The 16702-nt window shown below is 32.2% G+C and overlaps 2 protein-coding genes across 2 annotated transcripts in view; both read right to left on the bottom strand.

The window, feature by feature from the left end:
• Positions 1–16702, bottom strand: part of LOC139492177 (inositol 1,4,5-triphosphate receptor associated 2-like) — a 455884-nt gene that overhangs the window by 218090 nt on the left and 221092 nt on the right. The gene's annotated exons all lie outside the window — the stretch shown is intronic.
• On the bottom strand, positions 1987–4589 carry LOC139492187 (uncharacterized). The gene is made up of 2 exons (XM_071280370.1): positions 4480–4589; positions 1987–2499 (listed from the first exon to the last, which is right to left on the bottom strand). The coding sequence occupies exon 2, from the start codon at positions 2491–2493 to the stop codon at positions 2098–2100; it is 396 nt and encodes a 131-aa protein (XP_071136471.1). The 5' UTR covers positions 2494–2499; positions 4480–4589; the 3' UTR covers positions 1987–2097.

Raw genomic sequence — 16702 nt, 5'->3', positions numbered from 1 at the left:
TATCTTTTGTTACACCGTATACATACATCGATTTGCGTAATAATAAGATGTTGGTTTAAACTGGTTAGTTTTATTTAAAGTTGTATAACTTCCGTATTTTTTATAGAGAAAATTAGACGTAAAACTACATAGAATTAAAAACCAATTGTTCAGAGAACAATTGAAGGTCTTTCCATCAAAACAATGTATTTTGATATGAAAAGTTGTGAAACTAAGTTTAAAATGTCATTTCAATCGTCAAATGATAGCTCCTAGTAAGTTGATTCCAAAAATATATTGTTTCCATACATTTTTTTTAAATAAGGGAGATAATTTGTTACTTCCGGTTTGAAAAATGTTACTTCCGATTATATTTGAATATTTACTTGACACTGATTCCAAAAATATCTGGTTCTATATACTTTTATAGTACAAAAAGTACAAAAAAATAGCTATTTCCGGTTTACAAAAGGTCACTTCCGGTTGTTTTTTACAAGGTTAAATGGTTTGATATTTTTTCTAAAAGTTGTATATCTTTATCATGTATACATATAGAATAAAAGCAAAGGTCAAAATCTAGAACGTCAAATTAAGCTATGACCTTGAGATCAATTTCAAGGTCATAAACCAAGGACCTCAAATCAAAAGACCATAGGTCTTTATTATATTTAGTTAATGAGTTATATCACCAAACGCGTATTTTTAAATACAAGAGGGGAGAAAACTCCCTTTTACATTCAACGTACGCTTGCAATCAAAATTTACATCTTACGACATGTCGCAACTAACAATTTAGTAAAAATAATTTGTTGATATCTTATACAGTCTTTGGATATAAGTGAAAATAAGCCAAATTCAAATATTAGAATATGACCTTGACCTTTGACCTTGACCTAATTTTCATTTTTTGGGACCAAGGACCTCAAATCAAAAGATCCTAGGTCTCTATCACTTATGATTTATAAGATAGAAATTCATATCACTTATATCAGATGCATAAGGGGAAATAACTCTCATATGGAGCGGTCATATCGCTTCGGTCAAAATAGGACAAATCATGCGAAGGATATAGCGAGCAATTTTGTAAAATAAATTTGTCATAATCTTTTACGGTTGCGAAGGAGATGCGCTAACAAGGAAAACAGTGTTTGGGGAGATAACTCCTACAAAGAAAAGTATTCGTTTACGCAGGGTAAATTTCAAAAGCGCATAAACTGTTCGATATCATATACCAAATATCTAAGCGACATATTGCGAAACAAATGTTTATCGCAAGAACAAAATTAGGCGGAAGAAAAAAAAAAAAATAATCAGAAGAAAAACAATAGGTCTTTCCACAGAAAAGTGGAAAGACCTAATTAGACCTATATAAGATAATTGCTAGGGATATTGATAAGAAATTGTAAAATTTGTTAAGTAAAGAATAACAATTTTATGTTGAAATCAGTTATAAGTTGATGATATTTAATAGTAACCGATGAAATTCAATGAATCATTACAAATTATAACCAACCGGTTGACTCAATCTTCTCTATTCTCAAAGGTTAAATTATATCTGGTCGAGATAAAGATATTTTGTCCAATGATGTTGAATACATGAAACTGACGAGGAAAGGTAACACTCGGCCACCGAAAGCTTTATAATTGTAGAGACTAGGTGGTCGAGTGGTCTAGTGCGCCATAGTTTCTCTCTATGTGTTTCTTCATTTAAATATTAGTAGTCTCAGTTTGATTTTGCAAAGCCCGAAACAATGACAACACATTCTCTTCGACGTCTGATTTCTTTCGTCACTTCAAACAAAAACAAACAAGGCCGTCCGATGTGTTGAAACATCTCAACCCAAACGCATCGATAACAAACCATATGTTTCTTAATTGCACAATTTAATTGTTTTCTGGATTTGTTCTTTTAGCTCATGGTTGTTTAATTACATGTAGATAAAATCTTAATTAGCAAAATACAATTTGTAAGTAAATTTTTGTTTTAGTTTATATTAAACACAAATCTCAGTTGCTGGCTATATCTTTATTGCAGAATATATACAGAAATACATAAGTGGATTACAATTCGATTTCATGTCCGTTGTACCATTTCGAGAAAATATAATCTTTATATCTTTAATAACCACCTTTCTTGCCATATCCGTAACCATAATTGCCACCATAATTACCACCATAATTGCTACCTCCAAGTACAGCAAGTCCGCCACCATAGCCATATCCGCCTTTGCCATATCCACCATAATCTCCAATAAGTCCTCCGCCATATCCATATCCGCCATTTCCTCCACCGTATCCGCCTACCCATCCGGCATCGTATCCGCCTAACCAACCACCACCAGGTCCGCCACCATACCCGCCATCCCAGCCACCATATCCGCCATCCCAGCCACCATATCCGCCATCCCAGCCACCATTTCCATATCCTCCACAACCTTTGCCATAACAACGATGACTTTTCGGATGTGCGCAGACGGCTGACAAAAGGAATACTAGAGCAATGGCGACCTTCATTTTTAGCTAAAAATATTTCAAAAATGATTGATGAAAATGTTATATATACAGCAGTAAATTATGACTTTTCTCCGATTCTAGAATACTGTTATTGTAGATACTGGTGCATATACATAAAATTGATAATTGACTTATTTGTCAATGCGTCAATCGGTGCATTTGACTACTGTCACTCCCATGTGTATCATCTCAATACGTTTGGTTGTTATTGTTTATGAATTAAAAAATAGACAAATCCGACAATAGTATCACAGCCTAAAAACTGTCCTGTGAGTGAAAGTTAAGCTTTAAAAAAAATGAACTGACAAAAAAAACCCAACATGTTTCTAGCAATTTAGTAACATAAAATTGTATTCACTTGTTATTCTCCACTTAGATCTATACAGTCAAAAATACTCAAGACAATTACAAGTTGGCAATTACAGCAACATTACTTGCGTGTGAAGGTAAAGGATATCTCTTTAGCTTTCTAGCTGAACCGTCGTCATTATTAAGTAAGGTATACATACTACCCTCCGTTAAGAGTAGGCTAGCCTGACATATAACCAATATGATTATCTGTCTGAAGGACTAGACTACTTTTTATCGGAAAGCGAATGAATGAATCTGTGATCTCTAATTACAACTAACAGTTCAGGAAAATGTCAGAATCAATTTATCCCTTTCATAAAACACGTTCAAATAATTTCTTATTTTTACTTTTTTCAATTTGAAAGCATTTATTAACACTCATATTCATGAATATTTCTTATCATTAAAAAAAAAACCACCACACAATCATCGAAAAAGGATTTCACTGATATATAGAACAGGAGCGTAGTGGGTGTGATTATTTCCTTCATTTCTGAATTATTTATCATTTTAGGCCATTTTTCTCTATTATTTATAATATTTGCTCATTATTCTCTACTCCGTAAACCCGTGAGACCTAAGCCTATATCACTGAAGTTAAGATGTCTAAGTTTAGTCCTTAAAGTAGTGTTATGTACTCGTCCCAATGTCTGGAAAACAACACAGTTTGAAAATTGATTATGAAAAATAGTCTAAACTTTTAACCCTAAAAAAAACAGAAGAAATACCTCTTTCTAATAACTTTCAAAATTCCCGTGAAAAGGTCTCGGCCTACCTCGAAAACAACAATGAAAGAATTGCAAATGTAGGCTTACTGTCATGTAACTGACTGTCAAAACTTCTAGTTTACTAAGTATATGAGGCCCTGGATTGGTTGTTATTTATTTATCTATTCTTAAATTTGTAGACAAATTTCCCTAATCGTTATCATTTGTCCATTTTTCTCTTTTCTTAATCGTTTGTCCATTTTTCTCTATTCTTTATAATTTTTCCATTATTCTCTACTCTTTACTGTAAAATATCTTTATTATTTGCTCTTTATTCTGTATTCTGTATAATTTTTTTAATGAATGGCTATTATCTATTTTGAATTTATTGAACCATAAAACTATTTTTTGACTCTTCACTTTGAATAATCCGCGAAGCGTATTATGTCAAATGTGAAGAGTCAAAAATTAGTTTTATGGTTCAATAAAATCAAAATAAATTATTGCCATTCATTATAAATAAATTTCTATCATAACTAAGGCTCAAAGAACTTTTTATATTATTTATATTAACAATAACAACGTACACACATGTTGGCGTATGAATACACAGCGTCAAAGTGGGCGTGTCGCCATCAAACTTGACAACATTGAAAATAAAACTAATAATTTTAACCAATCAGAAGACAGTAAAAACACAAAATTTATTTATTTATTGTCCATTATTCACTATTCTTTATATTTTAGCACTTTATTTTCCCTTTTCTTCATATTTTGTCCCCCTTTTTTCTATTTTTACTTTTTTGGTCCCATTTGCAGTATTTAAAGTAGAAATCAAACCTTATTATAAATAGCTACAACTCTTTTGTAACAAAGGATTGAGAATAAAACATAAAATTTAAAACAAAGTAAATGATATCAAACTTACCTTTTTGAGACTAGTTGAACGTGTACAGATTCTGTGTTTCCAGCGGTTTATATACTACAGTATGCACCACAAGATGGAGATTAATGTGGTCAATTTGTCAAATAATAAAAATTGTACATTAAAATTTACGATTTTCATTCTTTCATTATTTTAATTTTTATACTTTTAATGATGAAAAACACATGCAATAAAAATAAGACCGCTCGTTAAAACATCATTTAGCATGGTTATTTACAATATATTTTCATTGTACATGTATAATATTAGTAAGTATTGAGTTCTATTTCAAACCTTAATTAGGAACATTGACAGATGACCGCTGTACACTTTTTGCTACAAGAAAAGCTTTGTGTTCAATCAATTATAAGATTGATATTTATACCTCGACATGTAATCCCAGCAGGCGCAAAACGTTGTATCAAAGTGATTTTTTTTTTTTGGATTGATATTTATGCCTCGATATGTAATATGGTTCTAACTCTTGATAACGGTTAAGATCGGTTAAGTATGCACGTGTTGCTTTGTCATATAAAAACTGAAAGTTTATTTCTATTTTGCTTTGACTTTATATATTGTATATTAAAACTTTTTTTATTTGATAGAGGACTGAAAAGAATAAATGTGTGGTATCAATTGATCACCACAAGTGCTGAATATAGAATTAAATATATATACAGGACAAGGACTTGTTAGTACAGTATGATTATGAACCTTGCTGTGTACTAGATGACGTGCATCTGGATCTGGATTTAAGACGCGCTTGTTCACACGTAACAGTCCACAGGATGACGTGTCACCAAATCCAGACACTTTATTCTGATTCAAAGCCGACCACTGACAGGCTGTGCTCTTGCAACTTAATGCCGAGTGCATGATTATCAGAGAAACATCAGCTTTGGTTTCAAACTACCGATGTTCGAACTACGAACTTCCACACTCGAGGCGAACATTCTACCATGAGAATATCAAGGCAGCACACGTGTTTAAAAAGACAAGAAAAGTGATAACTACAGATAAATGCCTTTCAGACTTGAGCATATTTAAAAAACACCAACGGTCAGTAAAAAGACAAAATGGAAAATGTTTGATAGCTGTTTACTATTAGTTTTACTGTATGGTGCAAATTGTTACAGGATGATGGATAGAGATACCAACTTTCTGCTCTATGGTCGGGTTGTTGTCTCTTTGACACATTCCCCATTTCCATTCTCAATTTTATGTCTATCTATTTCTATACACACCAGCAATAGATGACCTTATCTTTGATTTTGATTAAACATTTCAAATTTTGACTCCTTAATGCTTTTCAAGTTCTAATTGTATTTGGCCTTTTTAACATTAAAAAAATATATGAGCGTCACTTGTAAGACTTTTTTTGTAGATGAAACCCTCGTCTGCCGTACAACATTTTAATCCTGGTAGCTATAGATCATGAGTTTTTTTTTTACAATCCATACGGGTAGTTTTGAAAGAGAGAGAGATTGAGAAGATACCCAAAAAGGGGGTAAATAAAACAGGCAAAAACAAAAAACGACGAAAAGACAAAAAAGAAATCGAAATATTGAGAAACACGACACCCATAAAAAGGCCCGATAAACAACGATATTCTAGATCTGTAGGCAAACCGTGGGATATCGTATTAAATAGAAGTAACATAATGCATATACAGGCGCACTGTCGAAATGTTGCTAGACATAAACGGAAAGTACACAATTGAAAATTGAAATCATGTCCTTCGCCGTAAAGTCAAATGACCCTCTTCATCAATTTCTAAAAGTATTTCTGTCTCGTTTAAACTATTTTACCTTTGTCATAAAGGGCTCTTTCGTATGGCTTAACTATGCGGTATTGATTTTCAGTGTTCGTTGTTGAAGACCGTCTGATGACACATGTATATTAACGGTGTATGTGGTATCCATTGTTTTAAGTTATATATAACTCATTTACACAAATTTGTTGGAAACACAATTCAAGCTTCTTAAATTAATTGTAAATGAATTATCATGTTTAGTCATCCATGTATAAAAGCAAGGAAAGTCATGTGATATATATATGTATTTTAATTTGTATCTTGATGTATATCTGCATAGATTGCAACCTTTGAATAGCTAATCAAAGTCTAGTGTTCATCTCAAGTCATTGCTAGGTACAACTTGACTGAGCTTGTGGGATTTTCCAGATTTCACTCACAGACACTCGTTTCAGATTTTGTTTACCCTTATAAACCTTAATTGTATATATAGGATTTCTTTTCCATGGGACGAGTGCCTGTGACCTCACTATAACATTTGCATTGACTTTTTGTAGAACCGATTGTAACATTTGCAGTGAACTTTTGTAGACATCACTTTAACATATGCAGTGGGCTTTTGTAGATCATCACTGTCGCATTTGTAGTGAGCTTTGGAGACATAAACAGTGGTCTTTTGTAGACATCACTGTAGCATTTCTAGTGAGCTTATGTAGACACCAAAGTAACATTTGCAGCCAGTGAGCTTTTGTAGACCTGACTAACATTAGATGTCAGACCACCAATTACTCCCTCCAATTTAGAACGTAGGCCTACTCGGACAAAAAATAGTGCATTTGATGTCATTGTATACTTAAACTAACCAACAAATTTGCAGAAATGAAACTTTTGGTTGAAAGGGAGATATATCTAGACCATTTTGAGCCAAAATTCACTTGTCTTTGAGTTTGCATTAAAAATTCAGGATTAAAGCGCTACATAGTACACTATTTTAAGATTTCCAGAAAACCAGGAGTTATTTTGGTAGTATCTTTGTTTTCAAGATTAGAAATGTCTTATAAGACTTTAAACATTGGTTGAAAACTGACATGTAGAAAGGTGATACATGTACAATTCAGGATATACCTGGTTTCCTTGAAGTTAAAATTAAGGTAAAATATTTAGAAAGCTGTGAAAATTGCAAAATTTGGTTGAACAGATAGGGATTTTTGATTGGTGGTCTGACACCTATATATATACAGTGATCGTTTGTCACAATTAAACTGACAACATCAGTTGTATTTTGAATGACGCTGGGTTTCTTTACCGACATATTTGCATATGTTATTTTTAGAACTATAATTTCAAAGTACTGAACATGCATTTACATACCGAAAAAGTGATGAAGTACTCTCAAAATTCTGAACTTTTTTAGTAACTTTATTTTACTGTACAATAAACACATCAAAGATACCAGGATTGACATTTTGTATTTACGCCAGACGCGCGTTTTGTCTACAATAGACCCATCAGTGACGCTCGAATAAAAAAAGTTTAAAAGGCCAAATATAGTACGAAGTTGAAGAGCACTGGAGACTAAAAAACCCCTAAAGGTTTTGTCAAAAACATCTAAGTTAATTTATTCCTGAAGTAGAAAAGCTTTAAGTTTTAAGTATTATCAAGAATTGTTTTGTAAACCAGTTTATATATGTATAATTATGACCATATCAATGATAATGCATGGCAGCACAGAAGTGCTAACTACTGGGTTGGTGATACCCTCGGGGAATCAAAACTTCACTAGCAGTGACATCGACCCAGTGGTTGTAAATAAATTCATCATAGATACCAGGATTGAAATTTTGTATTTACGCGCATTTCGTCTAAAAAAGACTCATAAGTGACGTACTACAAATTTCTAGTATCGGTATTAGCTTTGTACTACCTCCGTAGTTTAGTACTATGAAGGTACACTAATTATGTAGCACTTGTTTTTCACTATAATCTGGTATCGTACATGGAAATTTGGCTCATCTAAGTATATCTATTTAAAAATACTTGACTGGTACGAAAAGGGTTTGCACCTAAAATGTACTACGCGTTAAAAGTATAAACTTACTCTCAACTTTAAGTACAAATCCAGAACTGTGAAATTATGGTACTAAAATATTGTAATACATTCTTTAGTCACATGTGAAACACTTCAAATTAACAGTACTAAAAATGTACACACGCAAAAGTTACCATGTTGTGTGTCAACCTTACTATGCAATTTTTTGTACATACAAGATCAAATTTATAAACGTCATTTCAAATGAAACAACATGAAAATAATGGTTGTTTCATACACGAATCATTAGAAGAGGCAACGGTAAGTAAAATTGAACGTTTTATTTTAATAAAACTGACATGAACTGTATTAATCTCTTTGCTTTTTTTTTGTGATAAGAATAAAAAAGGTTGAGACCGTACACCAACTTCGAGTCCTATTTTTTTTTTAACTTCACTATTGCTAAGTTAAAATTTAGAATTATCAGTTGATCAAAAAAAATATTCCTTGCACCAGGTTGCCGGCTTCAATATCGAAAATTTTGATCCGAGTAAAACATTCTTACCTTTAAATAATCGAGCATTACTATCTAGCAAAATCTTGTGACTTTTCTCGACAAGGCTGGTCTTTCAAAAACACCCTCGAACAAAACTTTCCGATCGATCGCGAATGCGCATATATTCCATGTTCTTTGATGGCTTCTGCAAAATTTACGAATGAAATGGTTTCAGTTTCGCAACTTTAAACTATTGGTTTAATAGATTCTTTGTGACCAGTAACCATCTATCTATGAAATCATGATAGGAAATGTAGGCGCTGAAATATCGTATCGACAGGGAGATATATATAAAAGTTTATTGCATGGAATATACACTATATTGCACTTGAAATATACGGTTATTAGAAAGAAAGCAGAACGAATACGACAAACATACTGAATACACATTTTTATGTATAATGAATACAATCGATGGTCATTAGAGTTATGAGAATATTAAAATAAATAATAAAAAAAAAAATACAATGGATCTTAAATTAAAATAAATATGATTTTAATCTCACCATATTTATACGAATTTAACCTTTTCTTTCAATTCAATAGATGGGTGTTTTTTTTTTATCACGATAAATCCAACAGCAACGATCTATTAAGTCCATTTATAAATCCATTAAGTACACAATTTTGAAGCTAGTTGCAACAGAATAAGTCGAAATAAAATTAATTGAGAAACTATGTAAAGTAAAAAAGTTCTGTCTTTTGAACTAGCTAAAATATTTTTCTATACTAGTATATATAATATCGCAATACAGAGACTCACTTAGTTTGGGCCACGATTCACAACATGAAATAAAAAGGGTCTGAAGGGGGAGGGGGGGAGTCCTTCATCTCTATAGTCTTGCACTTTTTTTTACACAATGTATCTCTGAGTTTTATAATTATTCTCTTCTTTATATTTCAGCATCACATTATTCTCTATTCTTTATTTGTTCACACTTCATTTTTTAATGTTTGCTCTTCATTAAGTACTACTAACCTCACCAAGACCCTCAACTATAGTCTCACAAAAATTTTTACAACAACAAAAAACATTAAATATGTAACTCTATTTGGATCGCACCTGTCAAACAAAATATCTATACTAAATATTTGTGATGAAAAAAGCGTTTACGTGGTCAGAGAATGCTTACATCAACATATGTATTTACAATTTGAATGAAATTTAATACTATGCATGCATGTCTATGAGTTTGACTGTCCCTCTGGTATTTTTCGCCCCTCTTCTAGTATAAAACACCCAAGCATACTAGTACTATCAGAGTCAAGGGTCATCATTCATGTATTCTATAATTATTTCTTCTTCAAATTTTCTCTTTTGTTAATTTTTTGTCCATTATTTCCAAATCATAATATTTTAGCACTATATAATCCTGTATTCTTAATCCCACCACTCCCCCCCCCCCCCCCAAAAAAAAAACGCCACCATAATTTTCTCTTTTTTTAAGTTAGTCTTCTACTTTATTTTTTTCTCTTTGGTTATTTATTAATTGTCCAAATTTTATCTTATCTTTATCTATTGTCTATTCTTTTTTTAAATTATTTCCTATTTTGTCATCTTTCTTTTCATTCTTTTTTATTTTCTATTCTGTAAACTCCAATTAGAACTTCCAGTATCTATAAGTTTTTATTTGTATAATAATAATACAACTGAAATTTAAATGGAGCATGCATCTATAATATAAAACAAATGAGGCCAACAATATGTCAACATTATATGTTTACCAATAATGAGAAAAAAAACCATATCGTATAGTAATGTATAAAAGGCATCTACATCACAAAATGTAAAACATTTCAAACTAGAAAACCAGCGACCTGATTTATGAAAAAATAAATAGACGAACAAGAATATGTCCAAAGTACAAAGATGCCCCACTTGCACTATCCTTTTCCATGTTCCACGGACCGTGAAATTTGGTAATTATCTAATTTGGCATTAAAATTAGAAAGGTTATACTATAAAGAACATATGTACTAAGTTTCAAGTTGATTGGACTCTAATTTCATCAAAAACTACCTTGACCAAAAACTTTAACCTGAAACTCCTACTTTTATTTTCTATGTTCAGTGGACCGTGAAATGGGGGCCAGAAGTCTTAATTTGGCTTTACAATTAGAAAGATCATATCATAAGCAAAAAGTGTACTAAGTTTCAAGTTGATTGGACTTCAGCTTCATCAAAAACTACCTTGACCAAAAACTTTAATCTGAAACTCCCACTTTCATTTTCTATGTTCAGTGGACCGTGAAATTGGGGTCAAAAGACTAATTTGGTTTTAAAATTAGAATGATCATATCATAAGCTACAAGTGTACTAAGTTTCAAGTTGATTGGACTTCAGCTTCAACAAAAACTACCTTGACCAAAAACTTTAACCTGAAACTCCCACTTTCATTTTCTATGTTCAGTGGACCGTGAAATTGGGGGCAGAAAAAGTCTAATTTGGCTTTTAAATTAGAAAGATCATATCATAAAAAACAAGTATACTAAGTTTCATGTTGATTGGACTTCAGCTTCATCAAAAACTACCTTGACCAAAAACTTTAACCCGAACGGACGCACCGCAACGGACGGACAAACGAACGGAGCACAGACCAGAAACATAATGCCCCTCCACTATCGAAGGTGGGTAGGGCATAAAAATTATATACAGCAAAAAACAACAACAACGTAATTACAGGCTCCTGACGTGGGACAGGCAAACATAAAATATGAAGGGGTCAAACATGTTGGCGTTCAACCCTCATAGTAGACTGAATTTATGTCTCCTGTGTCCATATTTCACCCTTACAATATTTTTTTTTTTCATTTTGACCCTTTTATTTAAAAAAAATGATAAAATAAAAAAAGAATAAACAATCCAAACGATAAAAAATGAAATGTCAAACATAAACACAAATAGACAGATTATTCAGTCTACTCTCGCAGTCCCAAAAACAGTCTACTCTCGCAGTCCCAAGAACCTGGTACAGACAACTGTTCAATTGAACTTTAATAGTTTTCATATACACACCCATGAAAGACACTCTTATCTGCATGTATGTTGAAAATATTAATTTATGTGGTTCAATTTAAGCACAAAGAATATTTCGTTTCACAACAGTTTAATAAAAGTTCAATGTTACCATGGAATATTGTTATTTAGGATATATAATAAATCTGGAAAAAATCAGAAAACGAAACAGTTGTGTTTGTAACATATATTTTTTTAAACCTAAAAGATCAAAGTTTGAAAGTGTACCCCTCATATTTATTCATATTACTCCTATCTAAAATAAAGAATGTTAGTTAAACACAACCATTTTTATCACTGGCTCAAATACTTATCCGAGGTACCAGGATTATAATTTAATACGCCAAACGCGCGATTCGTCTACATAAGACTCATCTTTGACGCTCAGATCAAAATAGTTAAAAAGTTAAACAAGTACAACATTGAGGACCCGAAATTCCAAAAAAAGTTGTGCCAAATACGGCTAAGGTAATCCTGGGATAAGAAAATCCTAAGTTTTGTCAACAGGAAATTTATTAAAATGACCATATGATTGATATTCATGTCAACAAATTATCATTCTATGGAATCCAAAACCTTTTGCAATATCGATAAGTAAGACCTGTTATTTATTATATCATCCTTGTTTTACTTAAAATGATTCAACAATCAGTTTGAAATATTGTTTAAAAATGTTTGTTGCCATTCAAATAATATCTTTTGCTATTTTATTCATAGGGTTGTTTAATTATCATTGTTTAGTCCCCCCCCCCCTCCCCCAGACACTCAATCTTATTCATATTTGAAATTTTCCTCACAAGATTGTATACATGCACTTCATCATTACTAGGTTTTTAAAATAAATATACTGTTGATTCATTATTTTTCGTTGGATACCAATATTTGTTGATTTCGTGGGAACCGGTTAACCACGAAATTAAAGCATTGATATACTAAAATATAGCAGTATCATTGACATATAGATGATTTTGGTTTAGCAAAGAAATAAATTCATCTCAATTGCATTCCACTGGATTTGCTACATGATATTTATTGAATGTGTACATCTACAAAGGATAAATCGTGCATTTATGTTTTATTTAATCAACAATTCAATTGTCTCGTAATAGACCTTTTCAACATCTCTCGACACCGACAAATGACACATACAGTTTACAGGTAAATTTGAAGGGTCGTCTCAAAGACAAAAACATCATGATTATCATATGCACTGTCTTTAACCTATAGCTACAGAAGATATATAAAACAAAACTAAAATGATAAATATATTTCTCTCTGTCATATACTATGATTATTATATGTATATACACGACATTTCACGTTGAATTGATCAAAATGTTGATTAGCTTTCTCTTCAATTTTTGATAATGCGAGTCTTCCATCAAAGATTTTGCCGCATGAAAATAACGATTTAAATGTTTCTGTAATTTTTTTTTTAATGAATTGTCAAAATTTAAAAAAAAATTATAACTGGTCCGTCCGTTGCATACTTGGCAGCAGTCCTTTTGCTGTCGAGTTGGTGTTTTTCGACCAATCTTCACCTTACCTGATATATACTAGTCAACAAAAGAAACGATACAAGGCTTTTTTTTCAAATTAAAGATAAAGTTTTCCGTTTATAGAACCAATATTGAAGGTAGTAATACTTAATCATTATGGAAATATAAATCCGTTTAAAAAAAAATATTTTTGCTTTCGTGACGTTTTTTGGCGATTTTTTTTTTTACAAAATTTACATAAAACGACAATTTGAAAAACAGAAGTTCCAACTAATGATGCCAACCTCTCATTTAAAGGTAAAGACAATGTTTGCCATCAAATTGTTTTTAAAAATCATACAGTCTCTTCGTTTATTTGTTAGGCAAAGCTCATTCCCACGAGAAATCGTTAAAATGTATTCATTATCAACTGATTCACCATAGACAGTGTGTAAAGTGATATTCAAAAAGCGGTCACAATCTTAAAACTAATCCGAAAGGTTCCAAATTTACTGTGTGTTGTTTTCATATCTCCAGCATTGATTTGAGACAAAAATAAAAAAATTTTTTTTGCATTTTTTGAGATTTCAAAAAACCCTTTTTTTCCCAAAAATTTGAAAAAACAATATTTTAACCCATTAGTTACAACATGAAATACAACTTGATAAGCATATTGAATAGCTTTAAACAAATTTGAAATTTTATTTAGTACTTAGAAAATTACGTGTCGATTTTTCTTCAACTTTCCGCAAAACTAATTGGCACCCTATAATCGTGCACACGGAATTTAGATACTTTCCGACAAGTTTTGATTTTCATTAACTCATGTGCATACATTGCAAATGAAAGCTTTTTAGAATTGTGTATCTCATTTTGTTTTATATTTAATACTTTTTGATAAATTTTATTTCAAAGTCGTGTATCGTTTCTTTTGTTGACTAGTATACATTCAATTTCGGGAGGGGTCACACATTAGAATTTCAAAGGTCAAACAATATTCCTTATTCCTTTGTCGAAGAGTTTTTCCCCCGTTCCCGAAAACGATCTTTTGGTTTCTCAAACTTTGTTTAATAAAACATCAACTGCAACAATACATTTTTTCTTGTTTTCTTCCCCCCAAAAAGTTGTTCAAACATAGCTAGAATGTCCAACGTCTAAAGGTGAAATGTGATTTAATACCCAACCTTTTCTTCACACTGAATTAATTTAAAAAAAAAACCATTTCGTTTGGACTTTGTTGAAAAGTTGAATCGTTGCTTATCAAATAAATTTCAAGCAAAAAATCTATTGTGATCAATACTATTATTTTCACTTTTTACTTTTGAGACGACCCCTCACATCTTACCCTGTCGTAGTCGCTCTCAACTGTAAGTGTAGACAATTGTTGAACAGGTCTATTATATTACACAATTCATACAAATTATACAGCAGACGTATATCGTGTTAAATGTCACCCTGTTTAAAGAAAATAGTCATTACTTTATACCGAGAAATCTTCCTTTCTTCATACAAATGTTAACATTCGTCTGAAATTTCCCATAATGCAACTTGATATAAGATAAAATCGATATTTGATATAAGAAAACGTTTTTATCGATTCGTTTCTTCCATAGACTGCTGGTGCTCAGTTCTAAAGTAATTCAGAATTTTTTTTCTAACATTACTATTGCTTCTTATTCCCATATATGATTTGAGGGGTAAATTCGATGATCATTTGAATGAGATACGCATGGCAGGAATTTAAAAAGCTAAAAAAATACTAAGAAAAATATGATTAACTGTTAGTTTCCTGCGTGAAAAATAAACTCAACTTGTGATAAAAACATTGTAAGTGATGCCCGAGAGAAAGCGAAATCGACCACGGCGATCAACAGCTCGTAGGTACAAATATGAAAATTCTTCCTCATCGGACCTATCTGGTTTAATCCTAGGAGTTTGAAATCCCATCAATAAGGGGGTAAAATATACCGAAGTCGACTATCACAGTAGAGATTCTTTGCTCTACTTTGATAGGACTATTACAGAGAGAAGCTCTACTTTGATAGTCGATTTCGGTATATATTACCCCCTTATTGATCGCTTCTCTCGAAGCTCTACTGTGATAGTTGACGTCGGTATATTCCCCCCCCCCCCCCCCTTATTGATAGGATTTCAAACTCCTGTGGTTTAATGAACAAAAGACAGTGTAAGGACTTAAACAAAGAAAACAATAACAAGAACAAGGTACGTTCAGACACACTTAGTGAAGACAACTCAAGTTCCGATCAATATCCAAGTATGGCAATGAATAACTCACTAGATCAAGGAACCCAATACACACATATGACAAGTACACCTATGGGATTTCAAAGTATGCCCCAATACATGTCGTACCCTCCGCCGATGATGACAACACCAATGCCGCAACCCCCCCTGACCACCCGCAATTGAAAATTATTTCAAAGAGCTCTGCCATCGTATGGCAAGAGTCGAGACAAAACTAAGCACCCTTGATAAAATTGAAGAATGTTTAGAAAACAAAACACAATAATCTTGATAACGAAATGATCCAATGCAAAGACAGAATAAGGAAGTTGGAAGAAAGTGCACAATTTTTATCTGACATGAAAGATGAACACACAGCCCTTAAAAAGAAGGTAGATTGTATCAATGGTATTGAGACCACAAAAACAGACAGAATACTTGTCCGAGACAAACTGATAGACATAGAAACAGATAATCTAAAACAAAACCTTCTGTTCTTTGCGCTGGAACAAAAGTATACTAGTATTGACAATGTTGAAACGAATGATGAAAATAAGGGGGGTGCAACGGGGACAGTGGATAAGAAGAGTGAAACAGTACAAGTGAGTGAAATATTTGTGAACAATTTCTGAACATTGAAAATACTAGACACAAAATTAAAATTGAAAAGGCATACCGATTAGGAACCCAACACTAACGCGTCAAAGCCTAGACCAATCGTGGCTAAATTCTGCGATATGTCCGACAGGGAGTATGTCCGTAGTGTATCGAATCGCCTAAAGGAAACACATTTTGGTATAAGCCCCATTATCCAAAGGTTGTACTTGAAAAACGGAAAAAGCTTATTCCTATAATGAAACAACAGCGGAAAAATCATAAAAAAGCATATATTTTCGGCGATAAGCTATTTGTTAACGGTCAATTGTGGAAGGAGTAGGGATCAGCGGAGTGTGAAACAAAACAGATGTAATATTAAAACAGGAACTCATGAGTGTTTAAATGTGTGTTCTTGGAATATTTCGAAAGGAATAATACGAAAGCTAAAAGATGGAAATACAATATTCTGTGTTTCAATGAGTGCTAGGTCAAATTCCCTGGAGAATTTGATCTGAAAGGTTACAACAAAAAGTGTTTATACAGAGAGAAATGTA

Source organism: Mytilus edulis, chromosome 10 (genome assembly GCF_963676685.1).
Source record: "Mytilus edulis chromosome 10, xbMytEdul2.2, whole genome shotgun sequence".
Classification (NCBI taxonomy): domain Eukaryota; kingdom Metazoa; phylum Mollusca; class Bivalvia; order Mytilida; family Mytilidae; genus Mytilus; species Mytilus edulis.
The sequence above is the reverse complement of the archived record's forward strand: the minus strand, read 5'-3'. Positions and strand labels throughout refer to the sequence as shown.